Source organism: Oncorhynchus nerka, linkage group LG9a, assembly GCF_034236695.1.
Source record: "Oncorhynchus nerka isolate Pitt River linkage group LG9a, Oner_Uvic_2.0, whole genome shotgun sequence".
NCBI classification, from domain to species: domain Eukaryota; kingdom Metazoa; phylum Chordata; class Actinopteri; order Salmoniformes; family Salmonidae; genus Oncorhynchus; species Oncorhynchus nerka.
Genome location: NC_088404.1, coordinates 26,011,924 through 26,027,475, shown reverse-complemented (window position 1 = coordinate 26,027,475; position 15,552 = coordinate 26,011,924). Strand labels below are relative to the sequence as shown.

Here is a 15,552-nt window from a genome sequence, read left to right as displayed (position 1 = left end):
CTACAGAGACAATCATTGTAATATTTGTGATCATCTTTAGCACAGGTGTCAAAGTCATTCCACGGAGGGCTGAGTGTCTGCAGGTTTTCAAAAACCTGCAGACAGTAGGCCCTCCATGGAATGAGTTTGACACCTCTGATCTATAGCCTCCTATTAAATCATTTGATATAGCTATGTCTAAGAAGGAAACAATCAAGTTGTTGGCAAAAAAACTAAACAATGAGGCATCCGAATAGTTTTTGGTCTGATGTTTATTTGACAACTTGTCAGCAATAATTTACAACAGCATATGTGTAAAGCATTGACCAAATGTGGAACGGTTTCTCAGTTAAATATTTTTGTTGTTGTCCGTTCTACCTTTCTTCTACAACATTGACATCGGACATATATTCCATAGTATATTCACAAAACTATTTACACACACATGCCCCCTTTAATGACAGTTGAAAACATAATCGATTTGAGGCAAGAGCTGCTGAACAGAAGCAAAAAATAAACCAAATTGGATATGCAAATCAAATCTAGTCACTCACACAAGAAACTCAAACATGATAAACACCACAATTGCAGGAAAAAAAGGATTGTACATTTTAAAAGGATATTTATCATAACTTTTGGTCACCGGACCAAAGTTATCTCCAACTACATACACCTAATCTGAATGGTTTGTGTATGTATTAGAATGTGATACTAGAGCTTCTTCTTCATTCGGAGTTGGAGTATAAGTTGTTTCATGTAGCTTTATAAATACATTAAGATGTATATCCCAAAATGAATTATGATTAGTGGTTTACGTTTATTCAAAAACACTAAAAAGCCTCATGATCTGTAGTAGCCTAGTATCTTGTTCTTCAAACACATACACAGTCTATACAGTCTGGAGTTAAGTTTCTGCCCTCTAGCTTAGTGATTTTCTTCAAGAACAATGTATTTAAAAAAAAATACATACAGTGATGCACTACAATAGTTGGAAAGTGAGTGTTGGGAAGGAACGGGGAGGTTTTTCAAAGGCAGAAACAAGTGCACTTTATCTCTGAAACTTCCAGAGCTAAGAAAAACAAAGGTAGTTACATTCAATATCAAAGTTCAAGCCTAGTACAATTTTGCTGGAGGTTTAGCTGACTGGTCACGGGGTGTCTCATTATGTGTGCAGAGATGCCAACCAATCAGGGATATAATTGTCAATTGTCATAACACAGCATCTTCCAATGACGTGCTTCCTTTCAATATTATGCGAAATATCAGCAGTCAGCAAAATGTATCGGAGGGGGTTACTGCAAATTCCAAAAGACTAAATAAACTAATCCAAATGTGTTGGCATGGAGAGGGAGTTACATAATATGAAGTAAATCATTTGTCCAGTTAGGGCTTATTTGTGATCCAAGGTGGACATCTCGGTTTGAAGTACCTAAGTAACTTTCTCAAGCACTTTATACAGAGGCCAATTTAGTGCATAAACAAGGAAATGGATCAAATCACACCTATCACAATTAGTCATACTGTACAGTCAGAGTCAGAAATGTTGACCTGCAATGTTGACCTTGGCGTAGGTCAGTTGCAACATCCTACATCCAAAGTCATTAGCTGATTGGGGATCAGAGGGCAATATTGCTTATAAGCAGATTGTTTGTCTTGATGTTTTGGCACTGATATTCGCAGTTTAAAAGGCTGTGTTAATGGAAAACCCCCAGCTCAATACAACCTATGATTTTAGTAATAACAGACGTGTACATGTTGTTAGTGTCAATCATTGTCGATTAACATTCAGATTATTCTTGCATTAAGTGCAAAAGGCACACACTGTCACAACTTCCCCCTGCTTGGCCAAGATACAGGAGCATTTTAACTGTGAAATTGGTCTCGAAACTCCTATATCAATACAAATCTATCGAAAATACGAAAATAAGGTAAAAACAGACAGCTGTCGGAGAATCGTAAACAACATAAATTGATGTGCATTCTGCATTTTAAGCCTAACACATACACAGTTCAATTAGCCAGTTTTTACAAGAAAGAAAACAAAATCTCAAAATGTCATCTTAATTATGTACTGTCATTTTCATTGTCTGGGGACTCATCCCCTAATTCCTTATCATCATAATCATCATCTTCATCGTTCTCAAGATTGTCCTCCCTCTCATCAGGTGAGCCCGGCTCCGCCACGTTTGACATGTCACTGTCGTCGGAGGGAGAGTCCTTGGAATCGGAACCGAATCCAGAGATCTTCTCTGTCGACATGCGGGAAAAACCACCGGCTGTTGCGGCCGCAGCTGCCGACGCATGTGAGTTGAGGCTGGGGTATAACCAGTGAAACTGAGATGAGATCGTGGCCGCTGCCGCAGCTGGGTACACAAACTTCTCTAGGTTACTTTTGTCAAATAGAGGTATGTAGGACGCTGCCGCCGAGGGGTTTATGAAGTAAAAGGGCATGCAAAAGGGAGTCTGCTGTCCCACGCCAGTTATTCCCATCAACGAATTCATAAAGACCAGATCAGGTCTGGTGGTCATGTCTGCGCTTGTCGTGCAGTTTCCAGCCCAGTTCATCTTTGTTTTTTTGGCAGCGCGGTCATCCTCGAACTCCTGCTTTATCTTTACTGCCTTGGGCCCCTGCAGTTTGCTCCGGTCACATCCTTTCTTCCCATCATTCTTTTCCGCCTCACCCCCGTATCCACTGTCTGTGTCTGTGTCATTCTCGTTAAGCTCTCCATGGCTCCTCTGTATGACTGATACGCGGTCATGTCCGGCTTGGCTGTCTGGTTTTTGGCCATCGCGGTCGAGCGCGTCTCTGGCAGGTAGCTGGGGATGGAGCAGTGGCGTACCAGGCTGAAACTGCGCGGAGACTTTGTGCAAGTGGCTGATTAGTTGCGCGCACCGCTGCTCACATGCATTCCAGTTCTCCAACTTGTTTAGGTACTGCAGGACCTCTTTGGCACACGCTTGGAACCCCGAGTGGAACGCATCCAAATCAGCGCGAATGGGCACTTTCATCGATAGATCCCCTGGAAAACATGCATTTAAAAGTTAGAAATGACAACTGCATTGACTGAATTAAATTGTACCTAATTGTGAGAATGCAACCATATCAAATTTGATGGCTACAATAACTCTTACGCATAGCCTATCCAAAACCAAAGAAGCCAAAATAGAGAATTCATCAACTCTAGCCTATCATGAAACTGAATAGTCATTGGAGGTTATGCAACAACAACTTACCATTCTGAAAAGCCAGAATCTCCTGGTGCTGCTGCTCAGTGACAGCAGTCAAAGCGTTTAAATGCTTCAAAGTTAACTCAAGAACAACTGCTTTCTCCAAATGCCCGAGCGTCTGAGTGGAAAACACGAGATCAGATAACTCAACAATAATTCATCAAAACAATTTTAAAAAACAATTACATTTCATATGCAAATCACTTCTTAATCGTAAAAGCTTACTGTCAGTTTGAGATGTTCGGGTAACAAATCCTTTAACTGTCCGATACACTCATTGATTCTGTCTCTCCTCTTCTTCTCTATCAATCGGTGTGGTAATTTGTACGCGTCCTGGGAATGAAAAGATACATTTGATTACGACCACAGAAACAAATGATAGCATTAGATCAAATCTACAACAAGTACAACACAGTCAAGACACATCCTACAAGAACGTTTAACCTATCAGACATTTATTGATCTACAAACAAGATAAAACGCGCGCATACCTTGCCATCTTCGCGCTTCAGCCCTCTTTTCGATTTACACATGTAGAGTGAGGAGTATTCCACCCTGACAAAATGAAAAGGGCAGGTTAGTTGCATAGTTAAACGTACAAATGGTGTACATCTAATAGTTAATGGGCATAGCCCCATACCGTTCTAAAAATGAAATCATTAGATTACCCTAAGAAATCAGCATGATCCATAAATTGTCTGTCCTGCAGACGCGAGATTTTTTCATCCATAACTTGTCTCTTGTTGGTATTCCTCTTTGTCTTTACAATGTGTCTTATTCCAAAACCAGCAGGCAGAGAAGCTTTTGGGAAGATGTTGCACGGCGAGTGTTCTGAATAGTGCTGCACTTTAGAATGATGTCTAGTTTCCTGAACTGCCACTTTGCGAGTCGTTTGTACGAGAGCGCACAGCGCACGCGCGACTCCGGTCGGAACAGCTCCAACTCACGTGTAAACTGCACCAGCACGAAGTCCGGTAATTAAGACCTTTGCTATTCCTGGTCTAGTAGACCAACGCGACAGCCCGTTTCTATGGCAATGCAAACTTGGACCGTATCTAATTCTCGTTATTATATTGGATTTAACATTTATATTGTGAAGAAACTGAAATAAGAGTTTATTATTTTATGCGCCGGTGAATATGCTCATTCCCACTGACCACATCAAGGTGAATGTGAAGCAAAAGCGGCATGCACATAAGCACACCGGAAAGTAGGCGTTGAGCGTATGTATGCGTGCGTGGAAGGAGCGGGTGTGTAAGGAGAGGGTGCGCAAGGAGCGCGCGCACACACACACACACAAACATCCTGCGGGCGAGGTACTCATCCCTTCTCGTTCTCGCACCAGTAGTCACTCAACCTCCAGCTGCCCTGAGGTGCGTTTTCAGTAACAATGGCTCTGGCTGTGTGCTCAAACACGTGCGCCGCAGTTCCTTATACCAGCCCCCTGTCAAGTTGAGAACAATATAAATAGTATCATGAACATGGCCCATTGAGAAGAGAAACAATTACTATGAACAAAAATATAAATGCAACATGTAAAGTGTTGGTCCCATGTTTCATGAGCCGAAATAAAATATCTCATAATACAATAAAATGCCATCCTAAAATATGTAGTTTTGTCACACAACACAATGCCACAGATGTCTCAAGTTTGAGGAAGTGTGCAATTGGCATGCTGACTGCAAGAATGTCCACCAGAGCTGTTGCCAGAAAGTGTAATGTTCATTTCTCTACCATAAGCCACCTCCAACGTTGTTTTAGAGAATTTGGCTTTATGTCTAACCGGCCTCATACCCGCAGACCACATATATGGCGTTGTGTGGGCAAGCAGTTGCTGATGTGAACGTTGTGAACAGAGTGCCCCATAGTGGTTGTGGGGTTATGTTATGGGTAGGCATAAGCTACGGACAACGAAGACAAATTAATTTTATCAATGGCAATTTGAATGCACAGGATAGAGTGAAGAGATCCTGAGACCCATTGTCATACCATTCATCCGCCGTCATGACCTCATGTTTCAGCATGATAATGCACGGCCCCATGTTGCAAGGATCTGAACACAATTCTTCCATGGCCTGCACTCACCATGCATGTCACCCATTGAGCATGTTTGGGATGGCCAGGATTGACGTGTACGACAGCGTGTTCCAGTTCCTGACAATATCCAGCAACTTTGCAAAGCCATTGAAGAGGAGTGGAACAACATTCCACAGGCCTGATCAGCTCTATGCGAAGGACATGTGTCGTGCTGCATGAGGCAAATGTTGGTCACACCAGATACTAACTGGTTTTCTGATCCACACCCCTACTTTTATATTAAGGTACACTACATGTGGACACCGGCTCGTCGTACATCTAATTTCAAAATCATGGGTATTAATATGGAGATGGTCCCCCCTTGCTGCTATAACAGCCTCCACTCTTCTGGGAAAGCTGTCCTCTAGATGTTGGAACATTGTTGTGGGGATTAGGCCTGGCTCGCAGTCGGCGCTTCAATTCATCCCAAAGGTGGTCGATGGGGTTGAGGTTAGGGCACTGTGCAGGCCAGTCAAGTTATTCCACACCGATCTCAACAAAAACATTTCTGTATGGACTGATTTGTGCACGGGGGCATTGTCATGCTGAAACAGGAAAGGGCCTTCCACAAACTGTTGCCACAAAGTTGGAAGCACAGAATTGTCAAAAATGTCATTGTATGCTGTAGCGTAAAGATTTCCCTTCACTGGAACTAAGGGACCTAGCCCGAACCATGAAAAACAGCCCCAGACCATTATTCCTCCTCCACCAAACTTTACAGATGGCATTATGCATTGGGGCAGGTAGCGTTCTCCTGGCATCTGCCAAACCCAGATAAGTTCGTCAGACTGCCAGATGGTGAGGCGTGATTCATCACTCCAGAGAATGTTTTCACTGCTCCAGAGTCCAATGGAGGCCAGCTTTACACCAGTTCAGCCGACACTAGGCATTGCTCCTGGTGATCTTAGGCTTGTGTGCAGCTGCTTGGCCATGGAAACCCATTTCATGAAGCTCCCGAAGAATAGTTATTGTGCTGACCTTTGCTTCGAGGCAGTTTGGAACTCGATAGTCAGTGTTACAACCGAGGACAGATCATTTTTACGCACTACACGCTTCAGCACTCAACGCTCCCGTTCTGTAAGCTTGTGTGGCCTACCACTTCGTGACTGAGCTGTTGTTGCTTCTAGACGTTTCCACTTCACATTAACAGCATTTATATTTGACTGGGGCAGCTCTAGCAGGACAGACATTTGACGAACTGACTTGTTGGAAAGATGGCATCCTATGACGGTGTCACATTGAACGTCACTGAGCTCTTCACTAAGGCCATTCTGCTGCCAATGTTCGTCTAGATTACATGGCTGTGTGCTCAATTTTATACACCAGTCAGCAACGGGTGTGGCTGAAATAGCTAAATCCACTCATTTGAAGGGTTGTCCACATACTTTTGTATATATTGTGCATCTGTGACCAACATATGCATATCTGTATTCCCAGTCATGTGACATCCATAGATTAGGGACTAATGAATTATCTGTAACTTTTGTTTTGTATGTTGCTTTAATATTTCTGTTCGATAGATATATATATATATATATGTGTGTTAACTTATGCGTGCATGGCTATTGAAACCAGTGGCGTAGGATGCACTCCCTCAGCCCCGAAGTTACTTTCATTTTCTTCTTTTGGATAATTTTTTTTGTTGTTTAGGAAAACAGAACTTCTTGCAATTCTTGCTAACAGAAAATCTTGCTGTTTTAAAGCTAATTTCCTGCAATTCTACACATTTTGCCTTGGGGCTGAGAAAAAAAGTGCAGTTTTATATTTAATATCATGCTATTCAACACATTTTGCCATGGAGGCTGAGAGAAAATATTGCAGTTTTGGGGGAGCGTCATATGCCACTGGTGACAATAGCGATACATGCATAAGTTAACACATATAATGTAGGCCTACACTTCTGAACGTATTTATTTTGACAGTGAAGTTCAAACTTTTCAATTTGGCTCTTTACTCCACCATTTTGGATTGGTGAACAAATGTTTTATGAGGCAACTGTACAGAATGTTTTATTTATTTGAGGGTATTTCGGTGGCCAGCCGGATGCCTGATAACAAAGATCAATGACGACCACATCCTCACATGAAGAGTTTAATTTCAAAATGCTATATATTCATTTTCAGAAATGTTGGTAAATCAAGTTTAATCTATTAAAGAAATTCTGCAAGAGATTGTTATGTTTTCTCACTATCTAATCATGGCATGGGGTTGTTCAATTACAAATTTTACCCACTTTTCTCCCCAATTTCGTGGTATCCAATTGTTAATAATTACTATCTTGTCTCATCGCTACAACTCCCATACAAGCTCGGGAGAGACGAAGGTTGGAAAGCCACGCGTCCTCCGAAACACAACCCAACCAAGCCGCACTGCTTCTTAACACAGCGCGCATCCAACCTGGAAGCCAGCCGCACCAATGTGTCGGAGGAAACACCTTGGTTAGCGTGCACTGCGCCCGGCCCGTCACAGGAGTCGCCTCCCTAACCCGGACAACGCTAGGCCAATTGTGCGTCGCCCCACGGAGCTCCCGGTCGCGGCCGGCTGCGACAGAGCCTGGGCACGAAACCAGGGTCTCTGGTGGCACAGCTAGCACTGCGATGCAGACTTTTTCCACATTTTGTTGCGTTACAGCCTTATTCTAAAATGGATTATATAAAGGTTTTTCCTCATCAAATTACACATAATACCCCATAATGACAAAGCAAAAGTAGGTGTATAGAAAATTTAGCAAATGTATTACAAAAAAACTGAAATACCTTATTTACATAAGAATTCAGACCCTTTGCTATGAGACTCGAAATTGAGTTCAGGTGCATTCTGTTTCCATTGATCATCCTTGAGATGTTTCTACAACTTGATCGGAGTCCACCTGTGGTAAATTCAATTGATTTGACATGATTTGAAAAGGCACACACCGTCTATATAAGGTCCCACAGTTGACAGTGCATGTCAGAGCAAAAACCAAGCCATGAGGTCAAAGGAATTGTCCATAGAGCTCCGAGACAGGATTGTGTCGAGGCACAGATCTGGGGAAGAGTACCAAAAAATGTCTGCAGCATTTTAGGTCCCAAAGAATACAGTGGCCTCCATCATTCTTAAATGGAAGTTTGGAACCACCAATACATTTCCTAGAGCTGGCCGCACGGGGGAGAAGGGCCTTGGTCAGGGAGGTGACCAAGATCCCGATGGTTACTCTGGCAGAGCTCCATAGTTCCTTCCAGAAGGACAACCATCTCTGCAGCACTCCACTAATCAGGCCTTTATGGTAGAGTGGCCAGACGGAAGCCACTCCTCAGTAAAAGGCACATGACAGTCCGTTTGGAGTTTGCCAAAAGGCACCTAAAGGATTCTCAGACCATGGCCTGAATGCCAAGCATCATGTCGGGTGTAAACCTGGCACCATCCATACTCGTCGCCAAACCCACTTGCTCCGGGTCATCTACAAGTCTTTGCTAGGTAAAGCCCTGCCTTATCTCAGCCCACTGGTCACCAGAGCAGCACTCACCCGTAGCACACGCTCCAGCAGGTAAATCTCACTGGTCACCCCTAAAGGCAATTCCTCCTTTGGCCACCTTTCCTTCCAGTTCTCTGCTGCCAATGACTGGAACGAACTGCAAAAATCACTGAAGCTGGAGACACATATCTCCCTCACTAGCTTTAAGCACCAGCTGTCAGAGCAGCTCACATATCACTGCACCGGTACATAGCCCATCCAACTACCTCATCCCTATACTGTTTTTATGTATCTTGCTCCTTTGCACCCCAGTATCTCTACTTGCACATTCATCTTCTGCACATCTACCATTCCAGTGTTTAATTGCTATATTGTAATAATTTCGCCACCATGGCCTATTTATTGACTTACCTCCCTTATCCTACCTCATTTGCACACACTGTATATAGATTTTTTCTACTGTATTTTTGACTGTGTTTGTTTGTTCTATGTGTAACTCTGTGTTGTTGTTTGTGTCGCACTAGGACTGAGAGCCTAGTCAAGATCGAGGGAAAGATGAATGGAGCAAAGTACAGAGATCCTTGATGAAAACTTGCTCCAGAGCGCCCAGGACCTCAGATTGGGGCGAAGGTTCACCTTCCAACAACACAACGACCCTAAGCACACAGCCAAGACAACGCATGAGTGGCTTCAGGGACAAGTCTCTGAATGTCATTGAGTGGTCCAGCCAGAGCCCGATCGAACATCTCTGGAGAGACGCTCCCCATCCAACCTGACAGAGCTTGAGAGGATTTGCAGAGAAGAATGGGAGAAACTCCCAAATACAGGTGTGCCAAGCTTGTAGCATCATACCCAATAAGATTCGAGGCTGTAATCGCTGCGAAAGGTGCTTCAACAAAGTACTGAGTAATGGCTCTGAATACTTATATAAATGTGATATTTCAGTAGTTTTTTAAATACATTTTCAAACATTTCTAAAAACCTGTTTTTGCTTTGTCATTATGAGGTATTGTGTGTAGATTTCCGAGGGGGAAAAAACAATTTAATCCATTTTTAGAAAAGGCTGTAATGTAACAAAATGTGGAAAAAGTCAAGGGGTCTGAATACTTTCCGAAAGTACTGTACCACAGTCAAATATACAGGATACGAACATTCCATTCCAGCTAAACAAGGGATATACAGTGGGGCAAAAAAGTATTTAGTCAGCCACCAATTGTGCAAGTTCTCCCACTTAAAGATGAGAGTGGCCTGTAATTTTCATCATAGGTACACCTCAACTATGACAGACAATTAGAAAAAAATTCCAGAAAATCACATTGTAGGATTTTTTATGAATTTATTTGCAAATGGTGGTGGGAAATAAGTATTTGGTCAATAACAAAAGTTTTTCTCAATACTTTGTTATATACCCTTTTTGGCAATGACAGAGGTCAAATGTTTTCTGTAAGTTTTCACACACGGTTGCTGGTATTTTGGCCCATTCCTCCATGCAGATCTCCTCTAGAGCAGTGATGTTTTGGGGCTGTTGCTGGGCAACACGGACTTTCAACTCCCTCCAAAGATTTTCTATGGGTTTGAGATCTGGAGACTGGCTAGGCCACTCCAGGACCTTGAAATGCTTCTTACGAAGCCACTCCTTTGTTGCCCGGGCGGTGTGTTTGGGATCATTGTCATGCTGGAAGACCCAGCCACGTTTCATCTATGCCCTTGCTGATGGAAGGAGGTTTTCACTCAAAATCTCACGATACATGGCCCCATTCATTCTTTCCTTTACACGGATCAGTCGTCCTGGTCCCTTTGCAGAAAAACAGCCCCAAAGCATGATGTTTCCACCCCCATGCCTCAAAGTAGGTATGGTGTTCTTTGGATGCAACTCAGCATTCTTTGTCCTCCAAACACGACGAGTTGAGTTTTTACCAAAAAGTTATATTTTGGTTTCATCTGACCATATGACATTCTCCCAATCTTCTTCTGGATCATCCAAATGCTCTCTAGCAAACTTCAGACGGACCTGAACATGTACTGTCTTAAGCAGGGGGACACGTCTGGCACTGCAGGATTTGAGTCCCTGGCGGCGTAGTGTGTTACTGATGGTAGGCTTTGTTACTTTGGTCCCAGCTCTCTGCAGGTCATTCACTAGGTCCCCCCTTGTGGTTCTGGGATTTTTGCTCACCGTTCTTGTGATCATTTTGACCCCACAGGGTGAGATCTTGCGTGAAGCCCCAGATCGAGGGAGATTATCAGTGGTCTTGTATGTCTTCCATTTCCTAATAATTGCCCCCACAGTTGATTTCTTCAAACCAAGCTGCTTACCTATTGCAGATTCAGTCTTCCCAGCCTGGTGTAGGTTTACAATTTTGTTTCTGGTGTCCTTTGACAGCTCTTTGGTCTTGGCCATAGTGGAGTTTGGAGTGTGACTGTTTGAGGTTGTGGACAGGTGTCTTTTATACTGATAACAAGTTCAAACAGGTGCCATTAATACAGGTAACGAGTGGAGGACAGAGGAGCCTCTTAAAGAAGTTACAGGACTGTGAGAGCCAGAAATCTTGCTTGTTTGTAGGTGACCAAATACTTATTTTCCACCATAATTTGCAAATAAATTCATAAAAAATCCTACAATGTGATTTTCTGGATTTTTTTTTCTAATTTTGTCTGTCATATTTGAAGTGTACCTATGATTACAGGCCTCTCTCATCTTTTTAAGTGGGAGAACTTGCACAATTGGTGGCTGACTAAATACCCCCCACACTGTATAGCGTTATGCAAAAAACACATTTTTATACACATCTAAAAATCTGTGAATATAAAATCTGAGAATAGTAATATTTTACACCACATGAAGGAACCCATAAGCTATCATTTCTTATGAAATGACACGAAAGTAAAACATTGGTGGATGTAGTGTTTTTTAAATAAATTCTATATATGTTTGCTTATAATCATAATATGATTAATTAGCCTGCTCTTGCTTACACATAACTTAAAAAGGTCTGAAGTAAAAGTCCACTGTTTTCTATTTATCTATGTAGGTCCCAGGAACTAAAAATACAATCTTGAACTTGCTTAACTGCTGAATTTCACGCTCTGTACCCAAAGTAGCAGTTCACTGTTCAGTTGAATTTGATCAGGTTCATATCAACCAATGTCTGTAACGATTCATGTATGGGGGCGGCAGGGTAGCGTTGGACTAGTAACCGAAAGGTTGCAAGTTCGAATCCCCGAGCTGACAAGGTACAAATCTGTCGTTCTGCCCCTGAACAGGCAGTTAACCCACTGTTCCTAGGCCATCATTGAAAATAATAATTTGTTCTTAACTGACTTGCCTAGTAAAATAAAGGTAAAATAAATAAATAAAATAAATGTATACATAATTCAAAATGACTATATAATGTTGAGGAATAATGTGCCTTTGAGACATGCCTTTTTAGCCACGCTACACCACCATACCATTGGCCTTGCCTTTCTTCTCTTCTGATGCTATAATCTTTTGTATTTTCACATGACCACTTGGTGCGGCAGGTAGCCTAGTGGACTTGGACTTGTAACCGAAAGGTTGCTAGATTGAATCCCCGAGCTGACAACATAAAAATCTGTTGTCCTGCCCCTAAACAAGACAGTTGTCCCACTGTTCCTAGGCCGTCATTGAAAATATACATTTGTTCTTAACTGCCTAGTTAAATAAAGGTAAAATAAAGTACCCCAAAGCTCTGTATTACAACTTTGACTGGATCCTGGAAGTCAAGTCTCCTCCTTTAACCTTTTCCAAGTCAACTTGCTAAATTACCGCTCACAGTATTTTCATACATATCTGTATACTGCTTAGAAATGAATGCAAATGCAAATGAATGCACTACGTATCTAGTCCCCTCATTTGAAGGTGTCAAGTATTTGGACAAATTCACTTATACAGTATGTGTATTCAAGTAGTCAAAAGTTTAGTATTTGATCCTATATTCCTAGCATGCAATGACTACATCAAGCTTGTGACTCTACAAACTTGTTGGATGCATTTGCAGTTTTATTTGGTTGTGTTTCATAATTTTGTTTGCCCAATAGGAATGGTGAATAATGTATTGTGCTATTTTGGAGTCACTTTTATTGTAAATAAGAATAGAAGATGTTTCTGAACACTTCTTCATTAATGTGGATGCTACCATGATTATGTATAATCATGAATGAATCCAAAATAATGATGACTGAGAAAGCTCTGAATAATGATAACTGAGAAAGACTCAGAGCCTAAGGCAAAAGATTCTGTGATCAGATTAGATCAAATTGAGCTCTCTGGCCTGAATGCAAAGCACTATGTCTGGAGAATGTCAGGCATAGCTCATCACTCGTATAAAACCATCCCTACCATGAAGAATGGTGGTAACAGCATCATGCTATGGGAATGCTTTTCAGTGGCAGGGACTGGGAGACTGGTAAGCGTAGAGGGAACAATGAATGGAGCCAAATACAGGCAAATCATTGATGAGAACCTGCTTCCGAGTGCAAACAACCTTAGACTGGTGCAAAGATGTACATTCCAACAGGACACTAATCCCAAACATATTGCAAAGGCAACACTGGAATAGCTTCAGAACAAGAATGTGCAAGTCCTTGAGTGGCCCAGCCAAAAACCCAGACTTGAATCCCATTGAAAATCTGTGGAAAGACTTCTGCAAGGCAGAATATCTGCAAGGCAGAATAAGAGAAAAGCCCCAAATCCAGATGTGCAAAGCTCATACAGACATACCCAAGGCTACTCAGAGCTGTTATTGCCACCAAAGGTACTTCTACAAAGTATTGACTCATGGGTGTGAATACTTACAGTACCAGTCAAAAGTCTGATTTCTTTTGATGTCAAGCAAAGAGGCACTGAGTTTGAAGGTAGGCCTTGAAATACATCCACAGGTACACCTCCAATTGACTCAAATCAATTGACTCAAATCACTTAGCCTATCAGATGCTTCTAAAGCCATGACATCAATTTCTGGATTTCCCAAGCTGTTTAAAGGCACAGTCAACTTAGTGCATGTGAACTTCTGACCCACTGGAATTGTGACACAGTGAATTATAAGTGAAATAATCTGTCTGTAAACAATTGTTGGAAAAATGACTTGTGTCATGCACAAAGTAGATGTCCTAACTGACTTGCCAAAACTATAGTTTGTTAACAAGAAATGTGTGAAGTGGTTGAAAAACTAGTGTTAATGACTCCAACCTAAGTGTATGTAAACTTCCGACTTCAACTGTATGTATGTATGTATGTATGTATGTATGTATGTATGTATGTATGTATGTATGTATGTATGCATGTACAGTACTAGTCCAAAATTTGGACACATCTACCTCATTCAAGGGTTTTTCTTTATTTTACTATTTTCTACATTGTAGGATAGTAGTGAAGATATCAAACTATGAAATAACACATATGGAATCCTGTAGTAACCAACAAAGTGTAAAACAAATCAAAATATATTTTAGATTTTAGATTCTTCAAAGTAGCCACCGTTTGCCTTGATGACAGTTTTGCACACTCTTGGCATTCTCTCAACCAGCTTCATGAGGTAGTCACCTGGAATGCATTTCAATTAACAAGTGTGCCTTGTTAAAAGTTCATTTGTGGAATTTCTTTCCATCTTTATGCGTTTGAGCCAATCAGTTGTGTTGTGACAAGGTAGGTGTGGTATACAGAAGATAGCCCTATTTGGTAAAAGACCAAGTCCATATTATAGTAAGACCAGCTCAAATAAGCAAAGAGAAACAACAGTCCATCATTACTTTGAGACATGAAGGTCAGTCAAAGCAGATTGAAATTGTTTGCTGTGATAATACTGAGGGCCATAGGATATTTCCAGGTTACCATGTAACCTGACCAGATAAAAATAGAGGACTCCAGTAATAGGCTTTAGGGCCGAGAGTTTTTCCTGGCCCTGTCACATGATGTCTGGCCCTAATAATATTGGTTCTCATTACCAGTACTACAGATCATGCTGCAGAGTGGTTGTTGTGACAGATGAAGCCATATGCTACACTCAGGTGGCCAATAGCAATATGGTGACCGGCATGCAGGGGACTGTCAGTCTCACACCACACCACTTGCCACCCTCCCTGTTCGACTAGTGTAGAACCAGTGTACCAACACTAGGAACCCCTGGAGAGAGCAGAGGAGTCCTTGCAGGCTTGCTTGCTGCTCAACGTCTGAGAGCATATTCACTGAAAATAAAATATTGTGCTAGTTCTACTTTTAACAGATTAGGCAAATATTAGGCAAATATAAACTTTTGAATATTTCCAGCATGAGGTATTTTTATGCATAATATAATTAACTTTTTGTGTTTCACAAACACTAATATATTAAGTCCAACATAAAAACATGGCTTAGATCCAATTCAATTATATTGATTCCAAACTCTTATTAAACATTACGTTTACTTAATCTTTCTAATTATTTACTTTCAGTGATCGTGTCTTAATATTAACAATGTTTTATGCATTTGACCATTTGCCATTTTAGCAGACAACACACATTAGCAGACAACCCACATTAGCAGACAACCCACATTAGTAGACAACCCACATTAGCAGACAACCCACATTAGCAGACAACCCACATTAGTAGACAACCCACATTAGCAGACAACCCACATTAGTAGACAACCCACATTAGTAGACAACCCACATTAGCAGACAACCCACATTAGCAGACAACCCACATTAGCAGACAACCCACATTAGCAGACAAACATTAGTAGACAACCCACATTAGTAGACAACCCACATTAGTAGACAACCCACATTAGTAGACAACCCACATTAGTAGACAACCC

The 15,552-nt window shown here is 41.6% G+C and overlaps 1 protein-coding gene across 2 annotated transcripts; it reads right to left on the bottom strand.

Annotated features, from left to right (window-relative positions):
- Positions 1 to 233: 233 nt before the first annotated feature.
- On the bottom strand, positions 234 to 13,571 carry LOC115134118 (class E basic helix-loop-helix protein 41-like). Of its 2 annotated transcripts, none has more exons than XM_029667778.2 (5): positions 13,551 to 13,571; positions 3,699 to 3,762; positions 3,433 to 3,540; positions 3,214 to 3,325; positions 234 to 2,999 (listed from the first exon to the last, which is right to left on the bottom strand). In XM_029667778.2, exons 2-5 carry the CDS (start codon positions 3,738 to 3,740, stop codon positions 2,044 to 2,046), a joined length of 1,218 nt encoding a protein of 405 aa, XP_029523638.1. In that variant the 5' UTR covers positions 3,741 to 3,762; positions 13,551 to 13,571; the 3' UTR covers positions 234 to 2,043. The 2 variants fall into 2 exon arrangements, with proteins under 2 accessions (XP_029523638.1, XP_029523637.1); XM_029667777.2 differs by lacking the exon at positions 13,551 to 13,571 and adding an exon at positions 3,876 to 4,405.
- Positions 13,572 to 15,552: the final 1,981 nt, after the last annotated feature.

What these genes read in the sequence shown, in the direction of transcription:
- LOC115134118 (XM_029667777.2), bottom strand. Translation starts at nt 3,937, where the DNA reads ATGGATGAAAAAATCTCGCGTCTGCAGGACAGACAATTTATGGATCAT. An exon ending in GATCATGCTGATTTCTTAGG is followed by an intron (nt 3,763 to 3,875) that starts GTAATCTAATGA and finishes TCATTTTGTCAG; the next exon opens with GGTGGAATACTCCTCACTCT. An exon ending in GATTCTGGCTTTTCAGAATG is followed by an intron (nt 3,000 to 3,213) that starts GTAAGTTGTTGT and finishes CATGTTTTCCAG; the next exon opens with GGGATCTATCGATGAAAGTG.